Genomic DNA, 13,321 nt, shown 5'->3' with positions numbered 1-13,321 from the left:
ATCTGTTTGTCTGTCTGTCTGTCTGTCTATCTATCTATCTAATAGTTGATGGAGTGGACAGAATAAACAGTTTGTAGTTTTGTCAGACTCTGAAGAAGAATGTGACATTATTAAGGTAAGTTAAAAACGGTCATCAGGCTTCTTAGAACATTTTGAAAGCCTGATGCATCTACTATCAATATTTTTATTTCTTAGTGGTACTTAAAAGTTTGTGAAGCCTTTAGAGTTTTCTGTATTTCTGCATTAACTTGACCTAAAACTTAATCAGAATTCATTTTAGGAATAGAACAAAATGAAACAAATGAGACAAAAATATTAGACATGGATGTTTATTTATTAAGGAAAATGATCCAGTATTACCAACAGGTCAAATACATGCAGAAATATAAAATTCAAAAGGGTTCACAAACTTTTAAGCACCACTGTATGCATGTATTTATTTTTAAACATATAAGATCAACAGTGATCCACCGCTGTGGTTTTACTTTATAGCAATAAGCAACTTATGGAGCTCATATTAAACACAAATATCTGAAACAATATTGGAATCTCTTCCTGCAGAAGCGTCTTAAGTCTGTCGTATAAAAGAAAAAAGAAAGCACACGGTCATCCCACCAATTCTCCATTTTTGTTTATTATCATATTTCATTCAAGCTCAGGAATCCATTCAGTTCTTTTTTTCTTAAGATTGGATTTTTCTCAAGGAACAAAAAACACTGTACGAGCCATTAGGTGATTCTTGAATACTTCAAACTGGCGGTTTTCAGCAAATTGGTGCATTTATAACAGAAACTGATCTCCTAGAGGCCTTTTAAATCAAGTGATGACTAATTCTATCTGAGATGTGCTGCATTTTTAAAGAGCGAGTAGGTGAATTGTAAAGGTAATTTAAGTCATTTTGGTGATTTGCTTTTTCCTCAGCTTGTCTCGTGCATGCTCTGTTACTAATGGCGGTCACAAGTGCTGAATAAGAAATACGACGTGTGACTGAGACATCCATTACTAACAGATGCACTGTATGGTCAAAATCCTTTAAATTCTAAAGTTCAAGTGTTTTAGCCAACACGGTGGCTCGGTGAGTAGCACTGTCGCCTCACAACAAGACAGTCCTGGGTTTGATTCCCAGGCGGGGCGGTCCGGGTCCTTTCTGTTTGGAGTTTGCATGTTCTCCCCATGTCTGTGTGGGTTTCCTCCGGGAGCTACGGTTTCCTCCCACAGTCCAAAGACGTGCCAAATTATCGTACAGTTGTGACCGAATACAATCCAAGCGATGAGAGTTAAGGGCCTTGCTCAAGGGCCAACAATGGCAACCTGCCAACCAGCTCTTGAATTACCAGTCCAGTACTAATGTCCAGTCCAGACACATTATGTCCAGGATTTTTTAGGCGACCCAGGCAACACAAACAATGCATCTTACAATCTGGTCCCACTGTAGTTTACATGATGTAACATAAAGCCTCCACAAAGGAGAGTTCACGTACAAGTTTATTTAATTACTATTATTTTTTCTCGGCAACTCATTTTTCTCATTGATTTTTAATTTGTTTACAGTTATAATTATACAAGTGTCATTCATTTCCAAATTCGTGCACGTCAGGGACAATTTAACAGTTTTCGGTACACGGAGGGAGACGTTAGCTGGAGTGCTAGCGGGTTGTTCCGCCACAGCTCATTGGTTTGAATTGGCCTGAGGTTAACTGTGTTAGCTTAGTAATTTAAAACTACAGTGATGTAATTGATGTAATCTCTGTATAAGTCTAAATAATCTGACTAAGAAGTTCAATGTCTTATTAGAATCCTCTCTACTGAGGCAGCTGATCAGGTAGGCAGTAGGCAGCAAGGCAGCTCGCCAGTTTTTCAGACTTGAGACTCGAATATCAGGTTTAAGTTTCTACATCTTTGTGACATTGTAGTGTAGCAATACTGAGCAAATAGGCACTAAATGTAATATCGTGCTCGACGGTCCTCATCCCACTCGACGGCCCTTGTGAGACAAGTAGTTCTTTTTATGACCTAAAGTGATATCAGAGAGGTTATTACTGAGATGTGTAAACAATGCTTTTTTAAACATACAGTGTATCACAAAAGTGAGTACACCCCTCACATTTCTGCAGATATTTAAGTATATCTTTTCATGGGACAACACTGGCAAAATGACACTTTGACACAATGAAAAGTAGTCTGTGTGCAGCTTATATAACAGTGTAAATTTATTCTTCCCTCAAAATAACTCAATATACAGCCATTAATGTCTAAACCACCGGCAACAAAAGTGAGTACACCCCTAAGAGACTACACCTTTAAATGTCCAAATTGAGCACTGCTTGTCATTTTCCCTCCAAAATGTCATGTGATTTGTTAGTGTTACTAGGTCTCAGGTGTGCATAGGGAGCAGGTGTGTTCAATTTAGTAGTACAGCTCTCACAATCTCTCATACTGGTCACTGAAAGTTCCAACATGGCACCTCATGGCAAAGAACTCTCTGAGGATCTTAAAAGACGAATTGTTGCGCTACATGAAGATGGCCAAGGCTACAAGAAGATTGCCAACACCCTGAAACTGAGCTGTAGCACAGTGGCCAAGATCATCCAGCGTTTTAAAAGAGCAGGGTCCACTCAGAACAGACCTCGCGTCGGTCGTCCAAAGAAGCTGAGTGCATGTGCTCAGCGTCACATCCAACTGCTGTCTTTGAAAGATAGGCGCAGGAGTGCTGTCAGCATTGCTGCAGAGATTGAAAAGGTGGGGGGTCAGCCTGTCAGTGCTCAGACCATACGCCGCACACTACATCAAATTGGTCTGCATGGCTGTCACCCCAGAAGGAAGCCTCTTCTGAAGTCTCTACACAAGAAAGCCCGCAAACAGTTTGCTGAAGACATGTCAACAAAGGACATGGATTACTGGAACCATGTCCTATGGTCTGATGAGACCAAGATTAATTTGTTTGGTTCAGATGGTCTGAAGCATGTGTGGCGGCAATCAGGTGAGGAGTACAAAGATAAGTGTGTCATGCCTACAGTCAAGCATGGTGGTGGGAATGCCATGGTCTGGGGCTGCATGAGTGCAGCAGGTGTTGGGGAGTTACATTTCATTGAGGGACACATGAACTCCAACATGTACTGTGAAATACTGAAGCAGAGCATGATCCCCTCCCTCCGGAAACTGGGTCGCAGGGCAGTGTTCCAGCATGATAATTACCCCAAACACACCTCTAAGACGACCACTGCTTTATTGAAGAGGCTGAGGGTAAAGGTGATGGACTGGCCAAGCATGTCTCCAGACCTAAACCCAATAGAACATCTTTGGGGCATCCTCAAGCGGAAGGTGGAGGAGCGCAAAGTCTCGAATATCCGCCAGCTCCGTGATGTCGTCATGGAGGAGTGGAAAAGCATTCCAGTGGCAACCTGTGAAGCTCTGGTAAACTCCATGCCCAGGAGAGTTAAGGCAGTTCTGGGAAATAATGGTGGCCACACAAAATATTGACACTTCAGGAACTTTCACTAAGGGGTGTACTCACTTTTGTTGCCGGTGGTTTAGACATTAATGGCTGTATATTGAGTTATTTTGAGGGAAGAATAAATTTACACTGTTATATAAGCTGCACACAGACTACTTTTCATTGTGTCAAAGTGTCATTTTGTCAGTGTTGTCCCATGAAAAGATATACTTAAATATCTGCAGAAATGTGAGGGGTGTACTCACTTTTGTGATACACTGTACACTCGTCCTGGCAGTCATTTTAATTAAAATTCCACTTCATAAAAAGCTCATTTATTTTCTGCACTTTAAAGACGCAGCACTGTGATAAATGGGAGGTGATTATGATTTCAAGGCTAAAGATAATTACCGGGTTTCAACAGTTAGTTGGAAACTGCTACGATATTTATACCAGATCTTTTCATTCGTTTTAAATAGGCGGACGAACATTTTGGAGTTGAGGGTGGTACCATGGACGACTCCAAGGACCATAAAAAGCTAAACCAATCAGCCAAAATATAAGGACTGTGTACCAAAAATTTACATGGCAATGCCTATTTATTTAGTAACAATCGTGCATGTGATGGTCGGGTCAGTTATCTGTATTGGATATGACCAAGCATAACAAAACGGAGTGACTTATTATTATTATTATTATTATTAGTCAGTTCCATTGATACTGTATAGCACCTGGTGTGATAGGCGTCCGGATACTTTTGGTCATGCATGCAGAAAATCAGTAGATTAACCTGCCTTTTAAGAAATAAATGGAAGTGAATGGGGCTAATAAATAATAATAATAATAATAATAATAATAATAATAATAATAATAATAAGACCAACACTAACAAATAGATGCCTACTGCAATCACACTAATATCAATAATATCAATAATAATAATAATAATAATAATAATAATAATAATAATAATAATAATAATAATAATAATAATAATAATAATAATAATAATAATAATAATAATAATAATAATAATAATAATGTGGGAGGCAAAGGCCTAATAATTGCTCATTTTAAATAGACCCAAAATCTGTAGCAGAACCTCCCTCCCTGTTAGATATTCATGGGCCTCATTTCCACCTTGATTACTGAGAGCAGCTATGGGCGTGCATATGTTACTCTGTCAGAATTTTATTTCCTGTTCCACATGAGTAAGTGGCAAGTCAGGATAGTTTTATTCCCACATTGATAAAACAATAGAGTCCATAATAGCCCCCAGTGTGCTGTGGATCTAACATAATCTAACATAAGTAATTATATTTATACCACTCTGAATTATTTGTGCATTCCTCTTGCTTTTACAGATAATAAAAGGGCCGCGGTGTACCCCTGCGTTTGTCACCATCTCTTCAAATCAGTTTAAGCATAATGCACTTCCACAGCATCTGTATATTTTAACCTTGCGAGTGATCGTATTCACCACGCATGCAATATTAAAGATGGCTCCATATTTATTTCTTTACCTGAGTCACATTCTCAACCTCCCGGTGAACCTGATTTGAATTGAACAATGATTGTCTAACAGATGGTTTAGCAGCTCCAGACGGATGACTGACCTTTTAGAAAGCACCTTGGGTCCGAAATCTTATTTTGCCCATTTTCCCACTGACAGAATGACACATCTGCTTAGGGAATAAGCCAAACTCCCAATATGGTTCCTTTCACTGATTTACATGATGCCAATGGGATTAGTGATGAAATGTAGCTCAGGACGCTCATGAATAACAAATAGAAGAGATGCCTTTGCATTGCATATCAGGCCTAGTGAAGTGCCAAGCTCGGAAATAAATGCGGCACTTAAACCTACAGCTCTCCACAAAGCCTTGATGGGCTTTTCAGAGAAATAAATGCATTTAGTGCTGGGAAGGAGGGGGGGGGGGGGGGGGCTGCTACTGTAGGACGAAGAAAAAGAACAAACGATTCATAAACCAAACACAAAGAATCCTCTGTACAAAGGATAATAGAGGTTACTTTTTGTTTAGAGGTTGCAACAAACCTTATATTCAGTAATTACAGTATTGTTACAGTATTGTTACAGTATTATTTATGCAAGTATTAAAGTTATGCAAAAGTTTAGGCACCCCAGTCAAGTTCCATGTTATGCAAATTTTCTAACTAAAAATAAATGAACACATTATCTATGAGAAACAAACTTAAATATGATAATAATTGCAAATTTAAGTGTATCAATGTTGAATTAAGCAAATAAATATATATTAATATAAATAAAATAATAATAATAAAATGATTGTATTATTGTTATTATTATTATTTGAGTGTATTAATGTTGAATTAAGCAAATAAAAATGATATATTAATATAAATTAAATAATAATAACAATAATTATTATTATATGATTTTTGTAACATTATTGTTATTATTACTACTGTTATTATTATTATTTATACTATTATTATTATTATTATTATTATTGGTATTGTTATTGTTATTATTATTATTGTTGTTGTTGTTCTTATTATTATTATTATTATTATTATTATTTGAGTGTATTAATGTTAAATTAAGCAAATAAAAAGTATATATTAATATAAATTAAATAATAATAATATGTTTATTGCAATATTATTATTATTATTATTATTAGTAGTAGTAGTAGCAGTAGTAGATGTATTATTTGTTTATTTATTTTTTATTATTATTATACAAGTTAATTTCCACTAACATTCAAATGCAGCTTTTTTAAAATTCACACAGGAAAACAATCTTTTATTTCAAATTCAGGCTAAAAGAGAGCCTAACAAACCACGATTCATGTAAAATTATTTGATCGGATCTTCTTCTTGGTGTCCTTTAGTGTCCTGATGGAAGAGAAACGTTGCTGTTAAATAAAAGCGGCTACCTGAGCAACAAGCATCTTTACAAACTCTGGCTAAACTGGCTGAACAAAAATACACAGTGCTTTAAAAACTCTGCTGTTAAACTTGTGTAAAAGCACAACATAGTATATAAAAAAAACAATAAATATAGTATTTATTTAAAAAATATGTATTACTTGCTTGTATGAGATCCATTCCCTACAGTCAAACTATAGATTTTCTTACCTGAAGAGGTTCATTAAAAAGGCCTCTCAACTCCGTGGCCTCTTTTGCCATTTCCTCTTCAGATCTCCATTTAGAGGGAACATCTTCACCCTCTTTATCATGCTTCTGGAGCTACAACAAACAAAAACAAGAAAATAAATAAAAAATGTGATTCATTATTTGTATTAGTAATATTAACCTATTGAAAAATGAAAATATGGGGACAACATGCACTGTGTGATAATAGGGTAAGTACATTTTAGAACATCATGTCTAATAAAAGAGAGACTGGCATGCTTTTCTAGTAATTATAATAAAAAAAATTGCTTCTACTTCGTCTTGTCGGATTTGGAAATGGAATTTTGGTTAGATTTGTGCAGCGTGAATTTAGCTGTCCTGTTTAAACCTCCATTATTTACCCCATATGATGCATTATTGTATCCCTGAATCATATCTGTAATAAAGAAGCCTTCTGGCAGGAACTGGGTTCTAGTTAGCGAATCATTTTTCATGCCAGTAAAAGCCAAAGAAAACAAATCAAAGTTTTGATGAATGCACAGGATGCTTTGAGAAATCAGATGGATTATGTGTCGGTATTATATTTTACTGTGAGCAGGAGTGGGAGACGACAAGTTCCTGGAAAAGACAAAGAGAACATCTGACGTCAGCGTGTACAGAGAGAGAAGTGACGCTACAAAGAGACTGCCAGAATATAACAGTATTATATTAATACTGCTTCTACATCAAGCAAAAAATAAATAAATAAATGCATTTATTCAAACTCATACCTAAGGGCAATTTTGTATCTCCATTTAACCTGACTGCATGGCTTTGGGATGTGGAAGGAAACCGGAGCACCCGGAGTAAACCCACACAGACTCCACACAGAAAGGACCCGGACCGCTCCACCTAAGAATCAAACCCAGGACCTACAAGCTGCGAGGTGACAGTGCTACCCACCGAGCCCCCTTCTATAGAATTAGTAAAAGTACTAGAAAAATCAGCTGTCCTGTCAATGTACCATTCTAAGCTAAATATGGGTTTGTTTTGTGGTCAGTAATTATAAACTAATTACGTCAGGGGTTTAGAAGCTGGCATGTGACCAATCCAGCTACCCTTATTTCATTACTCACCACTATAGGCACCATAGTAATAGAAGCTAAATGCAGCTGCACATCTGGTCTATAATTTAGCCACATCAGCCCACTGCTGTGTTCCTTATGGAGGCTTTATGTAGCTGCTGCATTAAATGTAAAACAACGTGATTGGCTTACAAAGGTAAAAAAATCGTCTTTGTCCCTCCCTTCTGGTTAACTTTTCTCTGTAGCTCATTGTTAGAACAGCAAGCGATCTCAAAGAAATCTTGGTAATGTAGTAAATCAGTTGTATACAGATTATACATATTATACACTTCCAAGTATGCAGCATAAGTTTCGGGAAGGCCCTTTCCTGCCCGGTGCATAAAACTATTATTATAGACATGCTCTAAAGAAACTCCAGTGACCTGCACAGAGCTCTGACATCAGCCCTATTAAAGAGCTATGGAATAAAGCCAACCATCAACTGAAGCTTTCTTGACCAACGTAAGTGCCCAGCCAATTAAATGCTGTCATCTTTAGACTGAATGGGCACAAATTCTTTCATGCATACTTCAAAGTATTGTAAGAAGTGCTCTCAGAAAAGCTGTTGTTATAGCTGAAAGGTTCGTATAGAGGTCACTCTATTTTATATCCATACGTTTTTTATAAGAGATGTCCAAACGCTCATGGTCATGTGTCTATATACTTTTGAGTATATAGTGAATGTTCCGGTTAAATGAGATGTTTTCATGTTGAAATGAAAATGTCTATTGAACTTGGATTCAAGGTTGTAAACACTTCTGAACAGTAGGCATCTATCTATTCACGGGTACTATAGACGTGAATTAAACTTGACTCAAACTGTTTGATATGACGTAGTAAAAGTGACTCGGGTCGTACGAACAGCGCTTAACGTGAACAAAACGTATTCATATTAAAACATCGAGCGAGGAATATTATTAGTGGAGAGAACTTATGAGAACTTGTGGTGATCAGGGATGTTGGGTTGCTGTCGTTCTGCCTCTCTTGGCACTCAGGTCTGATGACGATGGGGGAGGTGGGCGCTGATGTCCTGTGAAAGCATTTCACATTTTAACTACATCTGTTGTTTTACCCCGAGGTTGAAGCCTGCAAGTCGAGACTGCTGTGCCAACAATGCTGCTCCTGCTAGATGTGACGGACTCCTGGCATGTTTGCACCGAAAATGTCAAGAACTCACTATGGACTTTATCAGAGACAAATTATGAAGAACTCCAATTATTTTTGCTAGTTATAACATTTAGTTTAATTTAATTTTGTGTTTGTATGATTTGTGTAAATCCTATTTATACAAATGATCCTCCAGGCCACCCAAAGAGGATGGAGGTCCCTGCTGAGTCTGGTTCCTCTCAAGGTTTCTTCCTGTAATTTTAAGGAAGTTTTTCCTTGGCACTGTGGTCCTGGATTCTGTAAAGTTGCTTTGAGACAATATTAATTGTAAAAAGCGCTATACAAATAAACTTGACCTGACCATTAATAATCAAGAGAAGTTTAGTGCTCCTGTCTTGTTCCTTTAATACATTGTCACATTAAGCTTTTTTTTTTTATGATAAGCATTTTAGACTCCCAGAAAAGCTGATTCTCACAATTACTAAGAACCTCGAGCTGTAACACAAGTTTAAAAGTGAAACAGGAGGAAAATCCAGCTAAACACAGATACATGTGGAGCTTTCAGACTGGATTTGATGGTTATTTGACACAAATGCAGATTCGTCTCATATTCACACTTTGATGATGCACAAGCCGAGTGCTGAGCAAAGCTGCAATGTGAATGCGCCCTAATGCATTCACGACCAGATCCAGATACAATATTTCTCCTCTCTACGGTGACAGGAAATTGACTTATAATGACACGTACCGCCACGCCGTGTGTTCACCCTACACTAAACGTGTCAGACAGGACGAGGTAAACGTGGCATCAGTGGCTCATGACAAAGCACCTTCAGTAGACAGGTACGTCAAGTGAACCAAAATAATGACAGAGCGTGTCAAGAAAAGTAAGCAGGGTCCTAAAGAAAGGTCGAGATGGCGTGCAGATGGCTGCCAGCTACCTTTCTAATAGTTCTCCTCTCTTTTCGGTGACACCAGGTGCTGTAGCGATTCCCCAGCTGCCTCCTCCTGCTTTAACGGTCACTGCACACTGACATCGCGTGTGTGTGTGTGTGTGTGTGTGTGCGTGTATACCTGTGTGTATGCATGTGTATGTGTGTGGATAGACTTCACACTCAAGAAGAAGAAAGGGACTACCCAAACAGATTGCTGCCACCCGTTATCCCTCGGTCTCCCGCTCAGACAGGGGCCATCTCCGTGGCGTGTAAATACATTTCAGCAGCTGGTACAGTAATTACTGGGCAAAAATTTATATTCCCCCGACTGTCAGGAACAAGCGGTCGACGGCACCCTGTCAAACAGGCGTGTGTTTTTCCGACTAGCTGATGAGGCTCAGGAGGCGACGGATTCGGGTTCAGCAGAAGGTGGAGAGAGGACGGGACGCTCTCAGTGGACCGATACACACTCCGGTCTGTCAGATCACTCTGATTTTAATGACTAGAATGAGCACAAACCTAAACTTAATCCTAAACCAGGCTGTTAAGGCTGATTAGATCAGGGTTTAAAAAAATGCATTTTCTCCCCATTTTCCTTCTGATTTAGCTCACTCAATTTTGTCTTCCGCTGCTGAGAGATACCAGATTGCATCCAAGGAGAGCCTCTTCCGACACGTGCACAGCCCTGCTCTTCTCGCCAATGCATTCTGCACAGGCGTCTCTTCCGCCAATCAGGGTCCTTACACAGCGTATGAAGACCCACCCACACACACATAGTCCGGCCCCCACCCTGCAGATAATTAGGGATTGGGATAATTAGTATCTGCTGCAGGCACTGCCAATTATGCCCGCCAGATAGTGCCCAGCCAACCTGTGGCAACACCAAGTTTCGAACCGAGGAGTTCAGAAACTCGGTGCTGGTGTGCAAGCGGAATATCTGCCAGATCAGAGGTTTTTTTTTAAATGCTGAAAAAAATGGGGAGCAAAGAAAAATAATAATAACTAAATAAACTTGTATGTGAACGCCCCCTTGTGGAGGCTTTATGTTACATACATGTTGGGCGGCACGGTGGTTAAGTGGGTAGTACTGTTGCCTAAAGCAAGAAGGTCCTGGGTTCAATCCCCAGGTGGGGCGGTCCAGGTCCTTTCTGTCTGGAGTTTGCATGTTCTCCCCGTGTCTGTGTGGGTTTCCTCTGGGTGCTCCGGTTTCCTCCCACAGTCCAAAGACGTGCAAGTGAGGTGGATTGGAGATACAAAATTGTCCATGACTGTGTTTGATATAACCTTGTGAACTGATGAAGCTTGTGTAATGTGTAACTACCGTTCCTGTCATGAATGTAACCAAAGTGTAAAACATAACGTTAAAATCCTGATAAAAGAAACAAACAAACAAACTGAACTGCATTTTGGGTAAATACAACACTGTTTTTTTTTTCCTTTTGCACCCAAATCAGTCATGACCAGTTGGAATTTATCTCTGTCTTTATCTCACTGCTGCTACATTCACTCCCGATCGAAGAGAACCGCTTCTTTTTACCTGCCAGGGGCGGAGTCTTACAGAGCGTTTCATAGTCTGTGGAGAACCACGATATGCCATCCGTGATCAGCCCCACAACCCCCTTCCAGGCACCTCGATCGGTCATCAGAGGCCGCACTTACACCAGCGACGAGGAACCCTGTTTGAGGCATTGTCCCTCCCTGAGGTTCTAACAAACAAATTCGAGATGTCAGCGCCACCCGAGTGCTTGGCAAGGAATGGATGTGGCTGACCTGAGGTCAATAATTACCTGAGGATTTAACATCCTGTTGTCCACTTACTACAGAGAATTGGAATTTGTCATCCAGGAGGAGCTAACTTTATAAATAATATTTCAGATCTAGTAGATTCAGTAGATAAGAACAGTAATTGCATTTGTGTCGGGCTTGCAAGCAAGTCAATGTGCTGTAACCCTTAACCTCCAACAATATTTCATATTAATCACATCATCATCCCATGTAAATGAGCACAAACGTCTGACAATGTTCATCAATTCTACATATGAAGGAACATCCCGGGTGCACTGAAGAAAACCGTCCAATCCAGACCCTGATAAAAGTCAGGCCAAGGAAATAATATCTCTCACTGGGAGGAATTGGACTTCATTAACCCAATATAACCCCATCTTCTTCCACAGTGTCAGAGCCCGGCGAGGGTCGTAACCCCTGCTGAGTTAGACAGGACACGGCGTTATTAAGCGGTGACCCCCGAGGTGAGCGACCACGATGATCCCGCTCTGCCCTCCGCTAACAAGATCTGAGATAACAGCGAGCCGGTCGTTGTTCTGGTCACCGGTAGAGTTGGTGTTAATTCTGACCATCTGAACGTCTTTTCTTGGAAACGGTTCACATAACACGACTGGAAAGCGTCGTTAAGGAATGGTGGCTGACAATTAAGCGCGGATGAAATATGTAATTACGCTCAATTCCATAATTAATTTTCGCTAACAGCTGGGCACAAAAAACAGGGGTTACATGCACTTACTTACACATTTACTTACTTACATCTAGGAGCAATTTAGAGCAGCCAATTAACCTTCTGCATCTCTTTGGGAAGAGCAAAATCCACAATGGTAACCCATCATGCTTGGGAGAGCAAAGCAAAAGCTCCTCACAGACAGTGACCAGAGGTCAGAATCAAACCTAGATCCTCAAGACCCCCTACCTTACAGTGCCACCTATATTATTCCAGTATATCACAGATCACTAAAGGAAAATGTGCTGCTGCAGGTAGTGTTGTGACCCGCTTTGTGGCCACTCCGGCCTCTCTCTTCTGAGCAATGATTGTATACACCTGTTAGCAACTCTGATTGATCTCTCTCATTGATCAGGAAGGATGTCCACATACTTTTGGCCATGTAGTGTACAAAAGGGAAGGCTGACATGTTAATTTTAATATTTATTTATGTGTTTTATGTTACATATTAACAGATCTATGTACGTTGTTCATGTTTTTGTATATTTTTGTACCCCCTGGACCAAAACCTCGCCGTTTCGTACAATCGCATTTTACAGACCAGTACTCCCCCCTGTTTAGTCTGTTAAATCGACGTTCCACTGTATAGGTGTGTTTCATAATGCAAACCCTCCTACTTGATGGTGTTTTGCATAAATCCCAGAATAATAATGACCTTGGATGTGGTGAAACATGTCCCCACACTCCCAAATCACCAAATTTAAAGATTATTGGAACATTCTGGAAAAATTCTGTTCAAAGAATTAAAAACATTGATTTATTTTGGTCCATCTTGGCCACCCGCTCCTCTAAAGGAAATGAGTGATCCTGCATCGAATTCTCTACTTGATTTTAATATATGGTTATGGGCTCCAGTGATTTCTTTCCCTTTTATAGTTGCTTTAGGACTTGTGTATGAGTAAAGCACTTAGCCGTGGACGTTTCATTAAGATTTCATGACTATTGTTCTCTGCTTTTATTTCTGCTGTGAATTCTCCAAGAAGGGCAAAACTTAAGAAGAATTTACGATCACGTGTCGAGTTAAATCGCTCCACAGATACTGTATATTTACCAGCTAAAGAATGTCCTGAGGAAGCAAAGCTTTAAAAGTTCGATCCCTCTTTTCGTCATC

At 39.5% G+C, this 13,321-nt stretch overlaps 1 protein-coding gene across 4 annotated transcripts in view; it reads right to left on the bottom strand.

The window, feature by feature from the left end:
• Positions 1-425: 425 nt before the first annotated feature.
• Positions 426-13,321, bottom strand: part of fhit (fragile histidine triad diadenosine triphosphatase) — a 218,279-nt gene continuing 205,383 nt past the window's right edge. For 3 of the 4 annotated variants that reach the window (XM_062986669.1, XM_062986672.1, XM_062986670.1), the window contains 2 exons: positions 6,557-6,667; positions 6,114-6,313 (listed from right to left, as the gene is read on the bottom strand). In XM_062986669.1, coding sequence (XP_062842739.1) covers positions 6,275-6,313; positions 6,557-6,667 — 150 coding nt within the window. In that variant the 3' untranslated portion in view covers positions 6,114-6,274. Of the gene's footprint in view, positions 575-6,113; positions 6,314-6,556; positions 6,668-13,321 lie in introns of those variants that run through there. The other variant, XM_062986671.1, reaches the window with a different exon arrangement.

The sequence above is a fragment of the Trichomycterus rosablanca genome, chromosome 24 (assembly GCF_030014385.1).
Source record: "Trichomycterus rosablanca isolate fTriRos1 chromosome 24, fTriRos1.hap1, whole genome shotgun sequence".
Lineage (NCBI taxonomy): Eukaryota > Metazoa > Chordata > Actinopteri > Siluriformes > Trichomycteridae > Trichomycterus > Trichomycterus rosablanca.
The sequence above is the reverse complement of the archived record's forward strand: the minus strand, read 5'-3'. Positions and strand labels throughout refer to the sequence as shown.